Source organism: Physeter macrocephalus, chromosome 4 (genome assembly GCF_002837175.3).
Source record: "Physeter macrocephalus isolate SW-GA chromosome 4, ASM283717v5, whole genome shotgun sequence".
NCBI classification, from domain to species: domain Eukaryota; kingdom Metazoa; phylum Chordata; class Mammalia; order Artiodactyla; family Physeteridae; genus Physeter; species Physeter macrocephalus.
In genome coordinates this window covers 57319991-57343883 of record NC_041217.1, presented here as the reverse complement: position 1 = coordinate 57343883, position 23893 = coordinate 57319991, and the positions used below count along the sequence as shown (strand labels likewise).

General features: G+C 36.8%; 2 protein-coding genes across 10 annotated transcripts in view; one reads left to right on the top strand and one right to left on the bottom strand.

Moving 5' to 3' along the window:
• Nucleotides 1–23893, bottom strand: part of LOC102975635 (protein-L-isoaspartate(D-aspartate) O-methyltransferase-like) — a 194397-nt gene that overhangs the window by 86419 nt on the left and 84085 nt on the right. For 2 of the 8 annotated variants that reach the window (XR_008617093.1, XR_008617097.1), the window contains 2 exons: nt 7146–7207; nt 24–1002 (listed from right to left, as the gene is read on the bottom strand). The exons of 1 other annotated variant lie outside the window; for it this stretch is intronic. Coding sequence is in view for 2 of the 7 variants with exons in the window: in XM_028488662.2 (XP_028344463.1) it covers nt 746–1002 (257 nt within the window). In the remaining 5 variants the exon portion in view is untranslated. Of the gene's footprint in view, nt 1–23; nt 1003–3677; nt 3722–7145; nt 7208–23893 lie in introns of those variants that run through there. 5 more of the 8 variants (XR_008617092.1, XR_008617094.1, XM_028488662.2 and 2 more) reach the window with 3 other exon arrangements.
• WDR64 (WD repeat domain 64) overlaps nt 1–23893 on the top strand; it is a 168510-nt gene that overhangs the window by 142567 nt on the left and 2050 nt on the right. For both annotated transcript variants that reach the window (XM_007118137.3, XM_028488653.1), the window contains 6 exons: nt 1622–1680; nt 4699–4808; nt 11067–11255; nt 13680–13785; nt 16504–16584; nt 17419–17532. In XM_007118137.3, coding sequence (XP_007118199.2) covers nt 1622–1680; nt 4699–4808; nt 11067–11255; nt 13680–13785; nt 16504–16584; nt 17419–17532 — 659 coding nt within the window. The remainder of the gene's footprint in view (nt 1–1621; nt 1681–4698; nt 4809–11066; nt 11256–13679; nt 13786–16503; nt 16585–17418; nt 17533–23893) is intronic.

Here is a 23893-nt window from a genome sequence, read left to right as displayed (position 1 = left end):
GGCCATGGCTCACGGGCCCAGCCGCTCCGCGGCACGTGGGATCCTCCCAGACCGGGGCGCGAACCCGGTTCCCCTGCATCGGCAGGCGGACGCGCAACCGCTGCGCCACCAGGGAAGCCCCACTTGCCATCTTCTTAAGTTTTAATATTTACAAATGCTTAGTTTTAAGGTAACAGAGCAGCTGATTGTATCTACAACATGCCATTCTACGACACCACGTCAAAAGCTTTAAAAAGGAAGCTCATCTCTATTTTCTTTGTAGCATTGAACAGACAACCAAAATCCAAGAAACTTAACTTGTGAATGGTGGTGTTATCTGATACACAAAAGCAATCTGATAAATTAACATCAGAACAGAACTAAGTGTCTAAGAAAAGAAAAACCGCTCCTCAAAATCAATTCACAAACTAAGTTTTCCACTTTGCAGAACCCCTTCTTTTAATATGTAAAGTAAAATGTAGGCACGTTAAAGTAATAATACACAAATTTATACTTAGCATCCTTCTTCTACCAGTTTGGCTTCTGTGCCTCTTTGAAGGATTAGAAATCCTACAAAACAACACATTTTCATGCTGAAAATAGTGTATGAAAGCCCAAAACAAGCTGTGATGCTGTTGATTTTCAAAAAGCTTTAAGGACTGAGGTGAGCAATACACTGTAATATTATATACAGGTCAAGCTGATGTTGCTTAAAAGCAGCAGTTCGTCCCTAGACCACTGTGGTTTTTTTGTTTGTTTGTTTGTTTTAATCTGTTAAAGGCATGTATATCACTCCCATCAGAGATTTCATTTTGACACTGCCATCTTGTAGCTTGTCATACTGTTCCAACATCTGGTTTCCACCTGCAGGACCAACTGGTAATATCAATCTTCCACCAGGCTTTAACTGGTCTATTAGAACCTGGGGCACAACTGGGGTTGCAGATCCTACATGAATAGCATCATACAGGGCTTCTTCAGCATACTCCATTCTTCCATCTCCCACAATCAGTTGCACTCTCCCTGAAAACAAAAGCATTGGATCATCTACTAGCTCTTTAATGTGATCAATTCCTATGACTTTTCCACTAGATCCAACTTCATGCAAAACATGAAGTAAGAATTCCACTTCCATATTCTACATCAAAAGCTTTAGCTCCTTCATGCAATTAATCAAATAGAAGTACAAGTGCATATGCATGCATGTGTGGAGCACTGATTTTTGCTTGGAACCCTATTGATTGTGGAGAATCCATATAAGGGTTTCATCTTGCATAGTGGGAGTGGTCTGTGGCCAGCATTACTTCAAATACTTTGTCTTGATGATTCCATTTTTGCGGAGGTTGTGGATTAGCTCCGAGTGGCTGGCACCACCAGATTTTCAGGCCATCACTAAGAACACCCAGAGCAGGTACAGGACCACGTTCAGCACAGCAACGGTGCCCAGCAGCTTCCCAAGAGTGAGACCACTTCCCACATGGTCACTGCCTTGCTCACATCCCTGCTGCAGCTGCCACCACTGCACCTCTCAGATACTATTTTATTTACCATTTTAAATGCCTGATTCAAAACAAGTCTGAATAGTATTTACTTAGACAACAGAATATCTAATTTAAAATTCCAATGTTTAAATTTCATACAGAAGGACACGTTATCCTTTGCAGTATTAGTTCCTTCCTGGATCCACCTCATGATGAAAAGGTAAGAACTTTAGTTTTAGTTTAATTAATGAATCAACATATATTTATTGAGCATTTCTCTGTGCTAGACACCACAAAAGATAGAAATACAAGACACGACTGCCTATTCTCAAGTCATATATACTACTATTGAAACTTAAGCTATATGGCAAATAACAATGGTGTACTGGAGAAAATAGGGGATGAATGAGTGAGTGAGCAAACCAGCCACTGGTCACTCTGCATCTATTTCATGTTTTGACTTATTTGTTAGAGTCTATGTGGAAACCCAGAGCTTAAAAGAATTCATACATCATTTAGTCCTCCAGTCATTGTCTATATCTTATACAACTTCATAGAAGAAAGTTCCATAACCTTTCTTTTCAAGCCCAGCCTAGTTCCCAGACATTATTATTTTCAAGAAACTCTTCTTCCCCTCTAGTCTAAATCATCCTTATAATTAAATATATGCTATTCTATTTTTAGTGTTAATGCAATGTAAATGTCAACATCCTTATTTGTTAACCATTTAAATATGCACTTCTTGTATGTATGTGGATACGCAAATAAATCTACATATATTATAAGAACTAAACACTAATTAAAGAGTACAGCAAGGAAGCACTATTTTATCATAGGCTTATTTCTCTTAAAGTTAATACTTCAAATCCAAAAGCTAAATATTTGCTTAAATAATGTTTTGTTTTTGGATTATTGGTATTAATACTAACATATGGATACGTGGATTAGGATAGGATTCCTTGCAGAGTGTTTTAGAATGGTTATTGTTTCAAACATTATTTCCTTTGATCTATAGAGTTTTCTTTTTGTTTCCAAGAACAAATTATTGTTTTTATAAAGTTCAGATATTTAGCTTTAGTATGATTATCTTCAATTTGCAGAGGGGAAATCAGAGAGTGGCCTGCCTGGGATCACATCACAGTTAATGATGAAGTCAGGGCCAGAACCTAATGCTCTTTCCATATATAACACATACTGCTAGCAAATGGAAAACGCTAAGTTTCAACTTACTGTTTCAACTATAAGCCATGCTGTGAGCAGAACAAAAATAATGATATGCTTGAACCATCTATGAGTAGAGGGTTATCTAACTGTTTTCTCTTACTTATGATGATTATCAATATTCTATTAATTTGAGCAGATAAAAAATACAATTCAAAACCTACATTTTTGCAAATGGACTTCCTACAAACTGGCAATCAAGATCTTTCAAAATTCAGAGAAAATCTTTAAAACAAAGTTACGTATTAATATTGAATTAGAATAATAGTGGAATTGATTTTAAAGCATTTTCACCAATTTAAAAGAAGATAATCTATTTTAATAATGTATTTAAATTGTTCCCTATTCAACCTCATTTCAACGTTTTCTTTATTTGGACAATGCGACTTTTCAATTTGTATCTGGCTGCTTATTTATAAATATATGACATAATCTGGTCATAAGATGCCTCATTATTACATACACTAATATGTACCATGCATTAAACCAGATTCAGTTATAGATTACAACTATAGTGAAAACATCAGTCTATAAATCAGAGGTTAATCTGGTTCTCTTGCAACAGTACTGTTTAAAAGATGCTCCATGGAATACCGATAGTCTAAGAGATAGGGTAGTCAAAACCTATCCACAGAAAGGGAAATAATACATGATTATATTCACATGCCTATAGAAAAAAAGTCTTAGATCAGTGTTTTTCTAATTACAGGCTGTGATCCACTAGGGGGAGTCATCAAATCAATTTAATAAGTGGCAAGCAATACTTTTATGAAAATAGAAGAGAATGGAGTGGAATGAATACAATACAATAGAATAGACAATATCAGTATACATTATACATAATAAGGTTAAGTATCCTTTGTAAAGGATACTGAAACTTGTTTCAGATGCATGTGCAGGTATTGCATGTGTTTACTGGGTCATGAAGTAAAATGTATTTCTTACTATAGATGTGGTCCATATTATTGAAATACTTGCCTTAGAGAATCCCATCCCAAGGCAGGGAAAGAACCTTTGGATGACCAAATGTTCTTGAAAAGCTGTGAGAAAATAAGTAGAAGAATGCAGATTTTGCCATGGCTCTTTAGGAACATGGAATTGAATCAGAAGGTCAAGAAATTTAGGAGGAATTATGCCCAACCTATGTTAAAGTCTAAATGAATTCAGGCCTTATAGAACTCTAAGCTGCCAGAATTCTAGCTCCCACATAGATGAGCAGGAGGAAGTAATATCTTAGTTTGGGTTCATCAGTGATAGAGAGGGAATATATTTTACAGGGATATTACTGCAGAGCAAGCTCCCCAGTTGACAACTCTAGTTCACACAGTTTAAAATTTTCTTCTAGAGTCCGTTTAGAGGCTCTAAACTTGAGGATAAGTCATATCCTGAAGGAACATACCAATCAAGCCTCAAGATGTCTTTGAGAGAGAATGAGCTGGGCCCATTCCTTTTGTTAATTCCTTGTGGTATATAATTATCATATATACGCCACTGTCACCACCAAAAAACAGAACAGAACAAAACAAAACAAAAAACAAAAACAAAGCAAACAAAAACAATTAGCCAGGGAGCTTTGGATAAAATTTGGAAATAGGAAAAGTCTTCTTGCCAATCTCACCTTTGGACTTCCTCTTTAACTCTGCTTTCTCCTGCTCCTGATTATATCTTTCAGTCCCCCCGCAACACTTCTACTAAGACTTTTCTTTCATCTGGTCCTCTATTTATCCTCAACTAAATGAATTGCTAATCCTTAATTAAATGATAAGTTGCTAAAGATGTAAGATAGTTCCTGTCCCAGGGATATGTATAGATTAAAAAATATCTATAAATAGAATTTTTGGTACCTCAACAAACAAAAGAAAGGATAATTGGGGTGGGCATTTCATTGTCTTGTGCAGATGTCCACACCATTCATTCATTAGCTTAGCTCTTTAATGATTAACGATTTTTTGCTCAAGATTGAATTTGAATCAGTACATACTTATTACATGAGATATGCTTTATTGTTGCTGTCTAGAAATTCAAACAGCTGCTGTCCTGGCGTGCTCATTCTTCAGAAATTATTCAAATAATCTATGTAGAAGACAAACAAGTGGTGCTTACTGCCTCCATCGATGGCTCAGTGAGGTATGGACCTTCATATAGTGAAATCAGGGTGTGAGAGGTAAAGGATTTTAAGCTAAAGTTGGAGTATATATCATAAATGCAATCTTTTTTTTTCTGGAGAAAACAAACATTTTATTTTATTTTTAAGAATTCTAGCTCCCACATAGATGAGCAGGAGGAAGTAATATCTTAGTTTGGGTTCATCAGTGATAGAGAGGGAATATATTTTACAGGGATATTACTGCAGAGCAAGCTCCCCAGTTGACAACTCTAGTTCACACAGTTTAAAATTTTCTTCTAGAGTCCGTTTAGAGGCTCTAAACTTGAGGATAAGTCATATCCTGAAGGAACATACCAATCAAGCCTCAAGATGTCTTTGAGAGAGAATGAGCTGGGCCCATTCCTTTTGTTAATTCCTTGTGGTATATAATTATCATATATACGCCACTGTCACCACCAAAAAACAGAACAGAACAAAACAAAACAAAAAACAAAAACAAAGCAAACAAAAACAATTAGCCAGGGAGCTTTGGATAAAATTTGGAAATAGGAAAAGTCTTCTTGCCAATCTCACCTTTGGACTTCCTCTTTAACTCTGCTTTCTCCTGCTCCTGATTATATCTTTCAGTCCCCCCGCAACACTTCTACTAAGACTTTTCTTTCATCTGGTTCTCTATTTATCCTCAACTAAATGAATTGCTAATCCTTAATTAAATGATAAGTTGCTAAAGATGTAAGATAGTTCCTGTCCCAGGGATATGTATAGATTAAAAAATATCTATAAATAGAATTTTTGGTACCTCAACAAACAAAAGAAAGGATAATTGGGGTGGGCATTTCATTGTCTTGTGCAGATGTCCACACCATTCATTCATTAGCTTAGCTCTTTAATGATTAACGATTTTTTGCTCAAGATTGAATTTGAATCAGTACATACTTATTACATGAGATATGCTTTATTGTTGCTGTCTAGAAATTCAAACAGCTGCTGTCCTGGCGTGCTCATTCTTCAGAAATTATTCAAATAATCTATGTAGAAGACAAACAAGTGGTGCTTACTGCCTCCATCGATGGCTCAGTGAGGTATGGACCTTCATATAGTGAAATCAGGGTGTGAGAGGTAAAGGATTTTAAGCTAAAGTTGGAGTATATATCATAAATGCAATCTTTTTTTTTCTGGAGAAAACAAACATTTTATTTTATTTTTAACATCTTTATTGGAGTATAATTGCTTTACAATGTTGTGTTAGTTTCTGGTTTTTAACAAAGTGAATCAGCTAGACGTATACATATATTTCCATATCCCCTCCCTCTTGCGTCTCCCTCTCACCCTCCTATTCCACCCCTCTAGGTGGTCACAAAGCACCTAGCTGATCTCCCTGTGCTATGCGGCTGCTTCCCACTAGCTATCTATTATACATTTGGTAGTGTGTATATGTCAGTGTTACTCTCTCACTTCGTCCCATCTTACCTTTCCCCCTCCCCGTGTCCTCAAGTCCATTCTCTATGTCTGTGTCTTTATTCCTGTCTGCCCCTAGGTTCATCAGAACCACTTTTTTTTTTTTAGATTCCATATATATGTGTTAACATACAGTATTTGTTTTTCTCTTTCTGACTTCACTCTGTATGACAGACTCTAGGTCCATCCACCTCATTACAAAAAACTCAATTTTGTTTCTTTTTATGGCTGAGTAATATTCCATTATATATATGTGCCACATCTTCTTTATCCATTCATCTGTCGATGGACACTTAGGTTGCTTCCATGTCCTGGCTATTGTAAATAGTGCTGCAATGGACATTGTGGTACATGTCTCTGTTTGAATTATGGTTTTCTCAGGGTATATGCCCAGTAGTGGGATTTCTGGGTCATATGGTAGTTCTATTTTTAGTTTTTCAAGGAACCTCCATACTGTTCTCCATAGTGGCTGTATCAATTTACATTCCCACCAACAGTGCAAGAGGGTTCCCTTTTCTTCACACCCTCTATAGCATCATAAAAGCAATCTTGATTAGCTGATTAAAATAAATAAACAAACAAATAAAACATAATACAGAAGGGCTTTGAGAAGGTAGCCACTGATTTGCAATTCTTTTCCACACCCAAGGAAATGAGATGCTATGCTCATCAACATTAAAAGGATAATAAATACTTTCAGTACAAGTGTTCTTACAGAATTATCTCAAATCATTAAGCAATATGGGTAGCTAAGAGATAGACCCAAGCCCAGATAAGACCATAGAATACATAGGATCAGAAGTCATTAAAAAAATCATAGGAAAGAACAACTAATACTGGGAAAAGTGAAAGTGAGCTAATTGTTTCAATGACAATGTGATTGATATTACAAAGCCTACTTGTTTTTATGGTTCTTTTCTTCCTTGGTTGCTTCACCTGCTTCAGAGGGGTGAGCACAGTGCTGCAATTGGAGCAAACAGAGATGATTTACTAGGACTGTAATCAATTACATTCTCTAGAGAGCTTCCCTTCAGGATCAGCTTTCTTTTTTAAAATTGAGGTATAATTTATATATAACATTATACTAGTTTCAGGTGTACAACATAATGTTTTAATATATGTATATACTGTGAAATGATTACAATAAGTCTAGTTAATATTTGTCACCATACATAGTTACAAAAATTTTTTTTGCTTCTAGTGAGCACTTTTAAGATCTACTACCTCCGTATTAATAACTATAATGGCCATGCTCTACAAAGCCTACTTGTTTTTAATTGCCTAGTAATACTAACTATACATACACAAAATGCTAAAAATACATACACATATACATAAAGAAAAAGGAAATTTTATGATCATTATTGAGACAGATTGCTACATATTAAAATGTCTTAAAATCATGATAATGAGGAGGAGGAGACAAGACAGCAGAGAAGAAGGATGTAAGTTCACCCCTTCTTACAGAACACCAAAATTACAACTAACTGCTGAACAAACACCCAGAACAAAAGCTGGAACCTACCAAAAAAGACACCTTACACCCAAAGACAAAGAAAAAGCCCAAACAAGATGGTAGCAGGGGTGCAATCATGATAAAATCAATCCCAGACACTCCAAGTGGGTAACCCACAAACTTGAAAATAATTATACCACAGAAATACTCCCATGGAGTGAAAGTTCTGAGCACCATGTCAGGCTCCCCAGCCTGGGTGTCTGGCAATGGAAGGAGGAGCCCCCAGAGAATTTGGCTTTGAAGGCTAGTGGGGTTTGATCACAGGAATTCCACAGGATGGTGGAAACAGAAACTCCACTCTTGGAGGGTGCACACAGGGCCTCATGTGTACCAGGACCCAGGGAAAAAGTGGTGAAATCATAAGAGACTGGGCCAGACGTACCTGCTAGTATTAGAGGTGCTTCTGCAGAGGAGGGGGCTGGCTATGGCTCACTGCAGGGACAAGGACACTGGCAGAACCAGTTCAGGTGAGTACTCATTGGTGTGAGCCCTCTTGAAGGCTGCCATTTTCTCAACAAGACCTGGCCCCACCCAACAGCCTGTGGGCACCAGTGCTGGGATGCCTCAGGCCAAACAACCAACAGGATGGGAATACAGCCTGAACCATCAGCAGACAGGCCACTTAAAGTCTCCCTGAAAAAACAGCCACCTGATAAACACACTGCTTGACAAGGCCCTGCCCACCAGAGGGACAAGTCCCAGATCCACCCACTAGTGGGCAGGTCCAAGTCCCTCTCACAAGGAAGGCTGCACAAGCCTCTTAGACAGCCTCATCCACAAGAGGGCAGACAGCAGAAGCAAGAAGAACTACAACACTGCAGCCTGAAGAACGGAAACTGCAATCACAGAAAGTTAGACAAAATGAGATGGGAGAGGACTCTGTCCCAGAAGAAGGAATAAGATAAAACCCCAGAAGAACAACTAAGTGAAGTAGAGATAGGCAATCTACCTGAAAAAGAATTCAGAGTAATGACAGTAAAGATGATCCAAGATCTCAGAAAAAAAGAGTAGAGGCACAGAGACAGAAGATAGAAGAAATGTTTAACAAAGACCTCGAAGAACTTAAGAACAAACAAACAGAGAGGAACAATACAATAACTGAAATGAAAAATACACTAGAAGGAATCAATAATGGAACAACTGAGGCAGAAGAATAGATAAGTGAGCTGTAAGAGAAAATGGTGGAAATCACTGTTGCAGAACAGAATATAGAAAAAAGAATGAAAAGACATGAGGACAGTTTAAGAGACCTCTGGGACAACATTAAATTTACCAACATTCACATTATAGGGGTCCCAGAAGGAGAAGAGAGAAAGGGCCTGAAAAATATTTGAAGAGATAATAGCTGAAAACTTCCTTAACATGAGAAAGAAGAGTCACCCAAGTCCAGGAAGTGCAGAGTCCCAGGCAGGAAAAACCCAAGGAGGAACATGCCGAGACACAAATGAATCAAACTGACAAAAATTAAAGATAAAGAGAAAATATTAAAAGCAACAAGGGAAAAACAACAAATAATGTACAAGGGAACTTCCATAAGGTTATTGGCTGATTTCTCAGCAGAAATTCTGCATACCAGAAGGGAGTGGCATGAGATATTTAACGTGATGAAAGGGAAGAACCTACAACCAAGAAAACTCTACCCAGCAAGGCTCTTGTTCAGATATGATGGAGAAATAAAGCTTTACAAAAAGCTAAGAGAATTCAGCATCACCAAACCAGCTTTACAGAAATACTAAGCGAACTTCTCTAGGCAGAAAAGAAAAGGCCACAACTAGAAACAAGAAAATTACGAATGGAAAAGTTCACCAGTAAAGGCAAACATGCAGTAAAGGTAGGAAATCCTGCTCAAACCAGTTATCCTTGGCATGGAGAAATTACTCTTACAATTCCTTCAAGTGAAGCTATCCGTAAATACTCAGTTCAAGAAACCTAGCTCTATTAACAGCTATCTCAGAATACAGTTCTCTTCATAAATAAGTCCTTCTGCTAATACTAGCTGCCACTTTCTAAAGGAGTAGGCAGTTTTAACACTCTAAATCTTGTTTGTCAGAAAGGTTGATTTTATAATAGGAAAAAGCATAATAAAAGCTTAGCTCTGGGACAGAGGATAGAAAGGGCTAAGGATCCATATCTGAGGCTCAGAAATTCAGGCTGAGAGATAGGATCAGTCACTTGGGAGAGTTTCACATGGAGTAGGAAACACCACAAAACAAGGAGACCAAACATTACTTCAGTCCTTGCCTCCAGCAGAATGAATTTAGAGTTGTCCTAAAGTTAGTCCCTTACCCCTCTAACTTCTGTGTTGAAAGGGCTAGTCCATTTCACTTTGGTCAAGCCTCTGGGAAGTCCATGAAAATACCTATGTAGCATTGGGGAATTGAAATTTGGAAGGAATGGTACATTCTCAGGACACTGTCAAGTGTGAGGTTTCCTGACTGGATACTTCTGTTCTACCTACTCCTCAGTGCCTACCTCTTTGATCTGGGATACCACTTGTACTTTGTGGAATCTACTCTTAATTCATTTAGATTATTCTCCTCTAAATCTAATTCATTTAGATTATTATTTTTCTTCTGGGTCATTGAGGCAGGCACATTATGATTGTTTCCATCATATGCAATTTTAAGCTTGAAATCAAGACAGAAACAGAAGATCTGCCAAACAATAATTTATTTGTCTTATTTACATATTAGCACATACTCCTGCTAATGACATTCTTTATGACTTTAAACCATGTGGGCTATTTAGAAGGACTTCTTGGAGTGACATAATGCATATGTATAAAGAACCACTTATTTTGCCACCTTATTGCAGAACTCAGTTGTAAAACATAGTATGGTGTTTCCACAATAGTAGGAAATGTAGGTGGAGATTGAGATGATTTTGGTAAGAGTGAAACCATTAGTAGCTATCTCCTCTCATAAGTTCTATTGATGCTTTTACAGAAAGTAGACAGCTGAGATATGGCCCATTCTACAGCTTAATTCAACTGACAAGTCAACTTGATTAGGTTGAACAAGTGTTGTTATTTTGGGAAAAATCTATTTCTTGTCTTCTGGGTTTAATAAATGATTATCATAAGTATAGATTTAAATTGACATTTCCAAAATTGTTGTAGATTAGAATTCTAACTGATAAAAATGTTTATGTTATGATTAGCTCCATATATTTAATAGGAAGTGTCCAGGACCCAAGTTTAAAATACCTGTTGGGCCAGTGAAAATCTATATAAATGATCTAATAAACAGAATAACTTCTACTGAATTCCAGTTACTTTCTTCTCCCTACCTTTGCCTTTCCCCAGGCTCTGGCATGCTCTCAATGGTCATTACTGTGGATATTTTGGACAGCGAAGAATCTTTGAAATATCACAGACAAGTGACTTTATTTTGCCTTGTGATGTTAATGAATATCCCATAGAAATAAAAGAAGAAAGCAAATTCACAGAGAAGAAGCAAAAATATGAATATCCTCTGGTATTTGACCAGCAAAGGTAAAAGCATTTGGTTTCTTTTAGATGAGAAGATGAAATTAAACTATATGATACTGTGACACATAGGATTTAATCAAACAAAGACCAAAGAGGCAATTGCTTAAGCAAAGGCACTAAACAGTGAAAGACTATGTTAGTCTTTCAAGGCTTGGAGTCCAGGGAGTAATTAGGGAGGATATAGTAGGAAATAAAATGAGAAAAGTCTATAGGGACCAAAGCACAGTAAAACTTTTATGGGCCAACATAAGGATTTTTAACTTTACAGAAATCACGGTGACAGAATACCTAAGGGGAAAAGCAGGTCTGAAGAAAAAGATGGTAAGTTTGGTTTTGGACAGATTTAAGTCTGAGGTGTTTGTGGGACTTCCAAGTGGATATATTTAATGAGCAGTGAGATCTGTCTGGAGCTCCCAAAAGAGGTCAGACTTATAGGTAAAGATTTTGGTGTCATCAGCATAGTAGTGTTTTCAATGTGGAAAAGTCACTTATGTCCTGTGTATAGAGTGAGGAAAAAAAAAACAGAAAACTGAGGAAGAAATCAAGAAATAGCCTGTAAAGAGCAGGCCAAGGAAGAAAAAACAGTGAAAAACATTAAGAAGGAGTAGCCAACATGTTGAAAGTCATAAACAAGTGGTGTGATGAAAATCAAGGGAGGAGAGAATAAGAAAAGTGGTAGAGAGGACACATTTGTAGAATGTGGCAGTGAAGTCACATAGGACAAGAGAAAAGTAAACACTGGTTTTGGCATGTCTGTCAGCTGAGAGGTCACTGATGATTCTAGAGAGTGAAATTTCAAAGAGTGATGGGTAAAAATCACATTGTCTTGGTTGAGAAATAAATAGGAGACGTGAGGTGATGACAGTATAGATTACTTTGCAAGGAAGTCAAACAGCTGTAAGGATGAAGAATAGTTTGTTTCATGAGTTTGATTGTTTGTGGGGGAGACTTGAGCATGCTTAAAGGCATAGGGGAGGGAGGATAGTCCTCCAGTAAAGAATAAAATATTGGTCAAAAGTTGTTCTATGCTTTTGCAAAGCTCAGTCCTGGTTTTGACCATGGCTGAATCTTTGTTATAATGGAAGAGATTGGTGCTCATTTGAGCTTTCAACATCAGCAAAGCTCAGTCCTAGATTATAGATGTCTAAATGTCTAGCCCTCAAAGGACCAGACTGCCTAGACTGGTAATATCCAGCAGACCAGAACTGGAATAGCTGACAAGATGAGTCCAAAGTGGGAAGAATCAGAGAGGACTGTCTAAGATAAGGTCTTTTAGGGAAATCCTAAGTGGGTCAAAGCTGGGGAGACACAATGCCATCATCTAGTTCAAAAGTTGGTAGAATGGCTGTAAAGAGGAATTGAAGCTAAGAGTCACAAACCACACAGAATGTGGTTCAAAACAGGAACAGTTTGGGAACAATTAAAAAGGGTTCCAAATGACTGCCAAAATCCCATTGCAGTGTTCAAGGCTTGCCTTAGCTGGGCAGTAAGGAGCACTGGGTAAGAAGTCTGGCTAAAATGTAAGAGGTGGTATAGTAGAGCCAAGACTCATCAGGATATGATAAAGTTCACCAAGCAAAGTTGATCAATCTCCTCGGGTAATTGCTGAGCCTTGAGCATCCATGTATCTTAGTACTGAAAACATTATATTCTAATTTGTTAATATGTATTTCTTCATTATTCTCTGAGTTCCTTGAGGACAAGAACCATGTTTTATACATCTTTATATACCCAGTTCTTAGTTCAGTACTTAGCACAAAGTAGGCACTCAAAAGATATTGTGGAACAAATAAAGAATGACTAGTGGAGAACATTACAAGCAGACGCAAGAGATATAAATGATAGATACAGAAGTTTGAAATGATATGATACATTTGGGATAGCTTAAAGTAGGATATGTGTTCACATTTTGTTATAAGTAAATAATTATGTCTTGTGTGTAGCAAATCAAGCCTTCTTCTGTACAAGTACTGCATTTTAGAACATACTACTTATTATCTTTAAAAAATGTTTTAATACTTGGTTATAACTTTTAAAATATATGCATAAGTAAGTTTTAACTATAGTGGGGGCTGACCTGAGTCACAAAAAAAAATCAAACATTGGTTTTATACCAGAGATTTCCTCATCCTTACTATACAGGTTTTTTTCCCCCAATGGCTATTAATGAATTTAACTACATGGAATGTTCAGATTTAGTACACATCTCTGTGGTTTCTTTGGAGGGAAATCTGGGAAGCCAAGTGGAATAAGAGTTAAGTGCAAAGGTCACATCGTTAGGACTGGTGCCATGGGAGCCAGAGAATTTGGAGGCCCGGACAAAGAAGTACATGACGGATACTTGCTGATTAGGCAGAAAATAAAAGGTGTGGGCATGTCCTTAACTGGTTTTTTTGTGTGTGTGTGTATGTGTATCTTTATATGCAGATGGAAAAAAATGAGCTCGAAGTCTTTGCTCTTCAAACATACACCTCCTAAAGCCTTTGAAGTAGAACATGATTTTAAGTTTTTCAAGTCTCTTTCTTCTCCCAAGGTAACCTTAAAAAACAAACAAACAAACAAACAAACAAAAACCCTTTGCTTTTGTTTTTTTGAATTTAGATATGCCCGGTGTATTAGTTTTCTACCGCTGCTGTTACATATCCCTGCAAACTTGGTGGCTTAAACAATACAAATTAGTTATTTCACAGTTCTGTCAGTCAAAAGTCTGACTCGGGTTTTACTGGTGTTGCTAGAGCTGTGTTCCTTTCTGGAGGCTCTAGGCGAGAATCTCATACTCCTTAGTTTGTGGTCCCCTTCCTTCATCTTCAAAGCCAGAAATGTTGCAACTCTCTGCCCATTCTTCTGTGGTCACATGTCTCTCTGACCAGTGGGAAATGTTCTCTGCTTTTAAAAATTCCTGTGACTAGATTGGGCCCACTTGGATAATCCATCACAAGGTTCTTAACCTTAGCCACATCTGCAGTCTCTTTCGCCAAGTGAGGCAATATATTCACAGATTCTGGGTGAGAGGAGTAGGGTGTGAATATCTTTGGTTGCCATTATTCTGCCTATCACAGATAGACACACTTTTCTTCAGTGCAGAAACAGGAGAGAAATGTACAGTTATTTATTCTATTTCAATTTCTAAAATTTCTAAAAAACGGATATAGCATGAGTCTTTAGGCTAAGGTCTGGCATTAATTAATTAAAATGGATTTCCTCAAGATTTTCAACAATACAAACCAAACTTATCTCCCATTTCTAACCTACAGTTGCCCAACCCTCTGTAAATCAGACTAATTGTTGTTTTCCTGAACATTTCTCTCAGTATTCTGTCCCTATAGTCCACCTGGTCTACCCTTGCTATATCCATGATCTCTCTCTGTCAAAGTCCATCCTACTTTGTAACTGACAAAGTATTAGTATCCAGAAGAGGGAAAAATCAGTAAGTAGAAAAGGTAGTCCAATTTAAAAAATAGTCAAATACTTGAATAGATGCTTCACAAAAGGAAAAAAATTACCAATAAATACATGAAAAGATGCTCAGCCTCATTAGTAATCATGGAAATGCACATCAATAATATTATAAGATAGCATTTTACAGCCACCAGCTTGGCAAATATCAAAAAGTCTGACAATCAGTGTGCATTTGGAACAATCAGAACAGTAATCTGCTAGCGGAAATAGTGTAAACTGCTAGAATCACTTTGGAAAATTATGTGACAGGCATTATCTAGTAAAGTTGAAAATAGGCATACTCTGCTGAGTAGAAATTCTTGAGCATGTGTTTGGGAGCAGGAACAAGAGAGATCAGAGCAGTATTGTTTGTAACAGCAAAAACCTGAAAGCAGCCTAAATGCTCATCAAAAGTATAACTGGTAACTAAATTACGGCATATTTATAAATTGAAATACTATGGCACAGTAAAACTAAATGAACTAGAATAACACTCACCTACACGAATGAATGTTTGAGACATACTATCGAATGAGAAAAGTTTTGCATAAGAATATATACATAGCGATTTGATTTAGATAAAAATAGAGGAGAGGCAAAACTAAATAAAATATTGTTTTGGCAAAAAGCATAAAAGGTAAAATTGTATAATAAAAGCAAGAGAATTAAGAATATAACATTCAGATTGTCATTATGTTTGAGAGCAGATGAAAAGGACTGGGAATGGCACACTGAAAACTTCAAAGTTGAGGGTATTGTTCCAATTTGTAAAACAGAGCAGTGTTCATTATGTCATTATTCTTTCACAGCATCAACTTTATGTTTAATAAATATTTAACACTTTCCAAATGAAACAATTTTTATAAACCCTAGCTTTCTGTCCAAACGGAACTCAGTTTCTCCCAGATACAAGGTGATAGGCAGGAAAGGGACTGGCTGTGGAATATAACAGACTTAGGTTTAATCTTAGATGTTATTTTCTCTAATAACTAATAATCTAATCCCTCAAAGAGTTCTTGAGGATTAAATGAGAAAATATATATGAGGTACATCGTAGGTACTCAATAAATGTTAATTCCACTTTCCCCAAAGGCCCCAATCTCTCCTTGCTTTGTGTCTCATAAAATGTTCACTTACCATGTTCTATACTGAACTAGAATTATTGGTATACTTACTCTTACTTCTCACCTCCACCAATAAATCATAAGCTCTTCATGGGCAAAGATACATGTATAGCATATAAAAATTCCTCAATTTTGTTGAATAGCACAACCTAAAAATAAAGATTGGTATTCACTTTTAATATTTTCTTCCAATTTGAAGAGATAAATTTTAAAGTAATTTAACTGAAATATTAAATAAATTTGGGGAAATCTTTGGAAAGGTTTTAAAGCTCTTGAAACAATTGAATGCCCTCTTCTTACCACACCTTTATCTTCTCAGTTTATTGGTAAAATAACAAAGGGTTAATGCTTGAGGTAAAATACCTTTTACTAAGGAATCTCTGATTTCTACCAGCAATTTTGTTTTGCCCATTCCTTTTCATTCTCAATTATGTAATATTTATCAATTCACTTATTTTCTGTTAATTTCTTTTTGACATATTGTTATCAGTAATAATAAAACAATAGTACTAACTTTCACATTTAAGTAGCACATCACTATGTGCATTTGATCCTCATAACTCATCAACAGGGAAAGAATTTGCTTAAGATCATGCAGCTAGTAGGTGGCAGTCGGAATTTGAATTCAGGAATTTTGCCACTGATGTAATGTGCCCTTTTCATTAAACATTCACTCCTCTGCTTTGCAGATTCGAAGACATGCCTTGGAAGGTTTCAGGACTGAAAACAGAGAGGCAGGGATTGTTTTTGGTTCTCTGCCTATACATAGGGTGAGTTGGAGGTATCTAGGACTAGAATGGTTACAGAACAATAGGGAATCTGACATCTCATCCCTGACCCTGGGCTAAAAAGCAAGGTTGGAGTAAATCATATAACCAAGCAGAATGATGCTTCCATAAACATGTTGTGTCCGATCCCAGAGAAGTCTTCAGTTCTGTGTGTCAATGGCCTTGACCACTTGTCTCTGTCATTCCACACTAAACAATACTACAGAAAACTATTTCAAACTTTACCCTGGCTCTTCATCACCTACAGGATAAAATCCAGATGCCTTTAGCCTGGCAAACAAACCTCGCATGATCTGATCTCTGCCTGAACTGTATAACCCCACTTTCCACCACATTCTCCCATGTACCTTATACTCCAGCTATGCTAAATTACTTACCATTCCTTAAGCATCACTGTTCTTTCCTCTTCTGTGACTTTGCCTGTGCTGACCCTCTGCCCATAACTCATCCACCACTTGTTTCCCTCCAAATCCCTATTCATCCTTCAAGTCTCCAACCCAGATAACCTCTGTTAAATTAAAGAATTAATTAACCAAGAATAATAAACCAAAGACAAAATATTACAACTTAATCTTAACCTATTTCTTAAAATGTTACTTCTCTTTCCCAAGAACATGTTGATACCTATTGCAGGTATCAAACACTTAAACTACAGATGATGCTAAGGGTAAAGTATCAGAATTAATAGTGGGCTCCTGGGAAGGTGGGTATATTTTAAAGCAGTTGGATCTTCTCACTCCCTATCCCCCACCCTTGAATTCACATTACAGAAGTTATCACTTTAAGTATGTCTAACTCCTCATTTATGGCTTCTAGGTACCAAGCCCCACTAGTCTAAGATTTCTTCCACTAATTGGTTCAGAGGCACAAAGGGACGCTTCAGATGGCATTCCAGGAAAGAAGAAGGGAAACCATGTTCAACATGAAAGAGTGAGTTAATACTTAGAATTCCATAGTGTATCCCATTTCTGTTTGGATTGTTTCTTATTTCTGGGTCTAAAATTATCTCAGTTTCTATTTGGTTTACAAATATTCCAGGATGCATGTGTTTTATCTTAGTGAGATGGAAATCATGAATTTCCTGGACAGACAGAAAAATCAAACAGGACCTCTCAGCCTGAAAAAGTAAAACTTTCTGAGAGGTAATTTCAGACTTAGGTTCACTGACTAATTTTAAAAGCTAGGCAGTATGACATGACATATCTGAGGGCTGTGTAGCCATCCTTGCTTCCTAACATTATTGCACCTGCAGGATGGAGCCAAGACATCAATAAGTTTCTGGCTTACCAGCCAAGTCAAGGAGAATGCTTTCCACATACTGGGTTGGCCAAAAAGTAAAAGTAAAATCTTACAGAAAACTCCGGATGAACTTTTTGGCCACCCCAATATTAGTAGGAAAACTAATACAAAACTTTACAGTTTACATAGTATTTTTATAAATGATTCTTTTGATTTTCACAAAAATCACACAAAGTGTTATACCCATTGTAGAATTGGAAAAAAGTGGAGCCAAAAGGGAGGTTAAGTGACTTGCCAAGATCACATAAAATTAAGTGATAACCTGAGGTCAACATTTTACTCCAAATTTCATGCTCATTCTCTTAAACCAAACAGCCTAAAAAACTCAAACCTTAAAACTCTTCTACTAGTTCTAGGAAGTTTATATGAGCCTAACTTAAAATGTGGTCATTTATCTAGTTATTAAAATTGATCAAAAATTAAGAGGAAGATCTAACGTATCGTAATTTTTATTTTTTAAAATTTTATGTTTTGGCCACACCACATCGCATGTGGGAACTTAGTTACCCAACCAGGGATCAAACCCGTGACCCATGCAGTGGAAGCGCAGAGACCTAACCACTGGACCACCAGGGAATTCCCTTATCTTTATTTTTATTTATTTATTTTTTAAAATTTAACAAATTACTTTTCTAATTAAGTTGAAATATTTTTTAATTAATTAATCAATTAATTAATTTATTTATTTTTGGCTGTGTTGAGTCTTCGTTTCTGTGCGAGGGTTTTCTCTATGGCTGTGTTGAGTCTTCGTTTCTGTGCGAGGGTTTTCTCTAGTTGCGGCGAGCGGGGGCCACTCTTCATCGTGGTGCGTGGGCCACTCACTGTCATGGCCTCTTGTTGCGGAGCACAGGCTCCAGACACGCAAGCTCAGTAGTTGTGGCTCACGGGCCTAGTTGCTCCACAGCATGTGGGATCTTCCCAGACCAGGGCTCGAACCTGTGTCCCCTGCATTGGCAGGCACTGTGCCACCAGGGAAGCCCTATTTTTATTTTTAATTTTAATTTTGTATTGCAGTATAGTTGATTTACAATGCTGTGTTAGTTTCAGGTGTACAACAAAGTGATTAGCTTACACATATACATATACATATATCTATTCTTTTTCAGATTCTTTTCCCATATAGGTTATTCCAGAGTATTGAGTAGATTTCCCTGTGCTATACAGTAGGTCCTGGTTGATTATCTATTTTATATATAATAGTGTGTATATGTTAACACCAACCTCCTATTTTCTCTCTCCCCCCAACCTTTCCCATTTGGTACCCATAAGTTTGTTTTCTAAGTATGTGAGTCTGTTTCTGTTTTGTAAATAAGTTCACTGGTACCTTTCTTTTTAGATTCTGCATATAAGTGACATCATATGATATTTGTCTTTCTCTGTCTGACTTACTTCACTTAGTATGATCATCTCCAGGTCCATCCATGTTGCTGCAAAAGGCATTATTTCTTCCTTTTTAATGGCTGAGTAATATTCCATTGTATATATGTACCACATCTTTATCCATTCATCTTTCAATGGATATTTAGGTTGCTTCCATGTCTTGGCTATTGTAAACAGCGCTGCAATGAACATTGGGGTGCATGTATCCTTTCAGACCATGTTTTTCTTGGGATATATGCCCAGGAGTGGGATTGCTGGGTCATATGGTAGCTCTATTTTTAGTTTCTTAAGGAACATTCAGACTGTTCTCCATAGTGGCTGTAACAAATTTACATTCCCACCAACAGTGTAGGAGAGTTCCCTCTTCTCCACACCCTCTCCAGCAGTTATTGTTTGTAGACTTTTTGATGATGGCCATTCTGACTGGTGTGAGGTGATACCTCACTGTAGTTTTGATTTGCATTTCTCTAATAATTAGTGATGTTGAGCATCTTTTCATGTGCCTCTTGGCCATCTTTATGTCTTCTGTGGAGAAATGTCTATTTAGGTCTTCTGCCCATTTTTTGATTGGTTTAATTTTTTGATATTGAGCCGCATGAGCTGTTTGTAAATTTTGGAGATTAATCCATTGTCAGTCACACTGTTTGCAAATATTTTCTCCCATTCTATGGGTCATCTTATCATTTTATTTATGGTTTCCTTTGGTGTGCAAAAGCATTTGAGTTTAATGAAGTCTCATTTGTTTATTTTTGTTTTTTTTTCCATTACTCTAGGAGGTGGATCTAAAAAGATACTGCGGTGATTTATGTTAAAGTTGGTTCTGCCTACGTTTTCCTCTAACAGTTTTATAGTATCCAACCTTACATTTAGGTCTTTAATCTGTTTTGAGTTTATTTTTAGCTAGGACTTCCAAAACTATGTTGAATAAAAGTGGAGAGAGTGGACATCCTTGTCTTGTTCCTGATCTTAGAAGAAATGCTTTCAGCTTTTGGTCTTTAGGTATGATGTTAGCTGTGGGTTTGTCATGTATGGCTTTTATTATGTTGAGGTAGTTTCCCTCTATGCCCACTTTCTGGAGAGTTTTTATCATAAATCAGTGTTGAATTTTGTCAAAAGCTTTTTCTGCATCTACTGAGATGATCATATGGATTTTATTCTTCAGTTTGTTAATGTGGTGTATCACAATGTTCAATTTGCAGATATTGAAAAATCCTTGCATCCCTGGAATAAATCCCACTTGATCATGGTGTATGATCCTTTTAATGTATTGTTGGATTCACTTTGCTAGTATTTTGTTGAGGATTTTCGCATGTATGTTCATCATGATATTGGCCTGTAATTTTCTTTTCTTGTGGTAACTTTGTCTGGTTTTGGTATCAGGGTGATGATGGTGGACTCATAGAATGAGTTTGGGAGTGTTCCTTCCTCTGAGATTTTTTGGAATAGTTTCAGAAGGATAGGTATTAACTCTTCTCTAAATGTTTGATAGAATTCATCTCTGAAGCCATCATTTCTGGACTTTTGTTTGTTGGAAGTTTTTAAATCACAGTTGCAATTTCAGTACTTGTGATTGGTCTCTTCATATTTTCTATTTCTTCCTGGTTCAGTCTTGGGAGATTTACCTTTCTAAGAATTTGTCCATTTCTCCTAGGTTGTCCATTTTATTGGCATATAGTTGCTGGTACTCGTCTCTTATGATCCTTTGTATTTCTGTGGTGTCCATTGTAAGTTCTCTTTTTTCATTTCTAATTTTATTGATTTGAGCCCTCTCCCTCTTTTTCTTGATGGGTCTGGCTAAAGCTTTATCAATTTTGTTTATCTTTTCAAAGAACCAGCTTTTAGTTTCATTGATCTTTTCTATTCTTTTCTTCACTTCTATTTCATTTATTTCTGCTCTGGTCTTTATGATTTCTGTCCTTTTACTAACTTTGGGTTTTGTTTGTTTTTCTTTCTCCAGTTGCTTTACGTGTAAGGTTAGGTTATTTAAGATTTTTCTTGTTTCGTGAGGTACAATTTTATTGCTATAAACTTTCCTCTTAGAACTTCTTTTGCTGCATCTTATAGGTTTTGGGTCATCATGTTTTCATTTTCATTTGTCTCTGGGCATTTTTTATTTCTTCTTTGATTTCTTCAGTGATCTGTTTGTTGTTTGGTAGCATATTGTTTAGCCTCCACGTGTTTTTTTTATTTATTTTTTTATAGTTTTCTTCTTGTAGTTGATTTCTAGTCTCAAAGTGTTGTGGTTGGAAAAGATGCTCTATATGATTTCAATTTTCTTAAATTTATCAAGGCTTTTTTATGGCCCAGCATGTGATCTATCCAGGAGAATATTCCATGTGCACTTGAAAAGAATGTGTATTCTGCTGCTTTTGGATGGAATGCTCTATAAATATCAATTAAGTCTATCTGTTCTAATGTGTCATTTAAGGCCTATGTTTCTTTATTGATTTTCTGTCTGGATGATCTGTTCATTGATGAAAGTGGGGTGTTAAAGTCCCCCACTATTGTTTATTTATTTATTCATTTATTTATTTTTTGGCTGCGTTGGGTCTTAGTTGTGGCACATGGGATCTTCGTTGAGGCATGCAGGGTCTCTTGTTGTGGCGTGCAGGCTTCTCTCTAGTTGTGGCATGTGGGTTTTCTCTTCTCTACTTGTGGTGCACAGGCTTCAGAGCACGTGAGCTCTGTAGTTTGCAACACACAGGCTCTCTAGTTAAGGCGCACTACCTCAGTAGTTGTGGCGTGTGGGCTTAGTTGTCCCGCCGCATGTGGGATCCTAGTTCCCCAACCAGGGCTTGAACCCCTGTCCCCTGCATTGGAAGGCAAATTCTTTACTACTGAACCACCAGGGAAGTCCCCCGACCCACTATTATTTTGTTACTGTTGATTTCTCCTTTTATGGCTGTTAGCATTTGCCATATATATTGAGGTGTTCCTATGTTGGGTGCATATATATTTACAATTGTTATGTCTTCTCTTGGACTGATCCCTTGATCATTATGTAGTGTCCTTCTTTGTCTCTTATAGCAGTCTCTATTTTAAAGTCTATTTTGTCTGATATGAGTATTGCTACTCTAGCTTTCTTTTGATTTCCATTTGCATGGAATATCTCTTTCTATCCCCTCACTTTCAGTCTGTATGTGTCCCTAGATCTGAATTGGGTCTCTTATAGAATGCATATTTTTGAGTCTTGTTTTCATATCCATTCAACCAGTCTAAGTTCTCTGGCTGAAGCATTTAATCCATTTACGTTTAAGGTAATTATCGAAATGTATGTTCCTGTTGACATTGTGTTAATTGTTTTGGATTTACTTTTGTAGGTCTTTTTTCTTCCCTTCCTCGTTTGGTCTCTTCTCTGGTGATTTAAAGACTATCTTTAGTGTTGTGTTTGGATTCCTTTTTCTTTTTTTTTGTATATCTATTGTAGATTTTTGGTTTGCAGTTATCATCAGGTTTTGATATAGCAGTCTCTATATAAACAAGATTGTTTTAAGTTACTGGTCTCTTAAATTTCAGATGCATTTCCAATATTCTGCATTTGTCCTCTCCTCTTATCATGATTGCTGGTTTTGATATCATATTTGTGTGTGTATGGTTTCCTACCTTTACTGTATGTTTGCCTTTACCAGTGAGCTTTTCCACTTGTAATTTTCTTGTTTCTAGTTGTGGCCTTTTCTTTTCTGCCTAGAGAAGTTCCTTTAGCATTGGTTGTAAAGCTTGTTTGGTGGTGCTGAATTCTCTTAGCTTTTGCTTGTGTGTAAAGCTTGATTTCTCCATCATATCTGAACAAGAGCCTTGCTGGGTAGAGTTTTCTTGGTTATAGTTTTTTCCCTTTTTCCCTTTAAACCTATATATAGGTTTAACCATATCATGCCACTCTCTTCTGGTCTACAGAGTTTCTGCTGTAGAAACTTATGGGGATCCCCTTGTATGTTATTTGTTGCTTTTTTCTTGTTGCTTTTAAGATCACCTCTGTGCTTTGTGACCACCGAGAGGGGTGGGATAGGGAGGGTGGGAGGGAGGGAGACGCAAGAGGGAAGAGATATGGGAACATATGTATATGTATAACTGATTCACTTTGTTGTAAAGGAGAAACTAACACACTATTGTAAAACAGTTATACTCCAATAAAGATGTTAAAAAAGTTAAAAAAAGAAAAAAGAAAAGAAACCAAGAAAAAAAATATTTTCTTTCTTTCTTTAATTTTTGTCAATTCGATTAATATGTGTCTCAGTGTGTTCCTCCTTGGGTTTATCCTGCCTGGGACTCTCTGCACTTCCTGGACTTGGCTGACTGTTTCACATATTAGGGATGTTTTCAGCTATTATCTCTTCAAATAGCTTTTCTGGCCCTTTCTTTCTCTTTTCTCCTTGTGGGACACCTATAATGTGAATGTCTGTGCATATAATGTTCTCCTAGAGGTCTTAAACTGTCCTCATTTCTTTTCATTCTTTTTTTTTATTCTATTCTGTGGCAGTGATTTCCACCAGTCTGTCTTGCAGCTCACTTATCCATTTTTTCTGCCTCATTTATTCTGCTATTGATTCCTTCTGGTGTATTTTTCATTGCAGTTATTGTATTGTTCAACTGTTTGTTTGTTCTTTATGTCTTC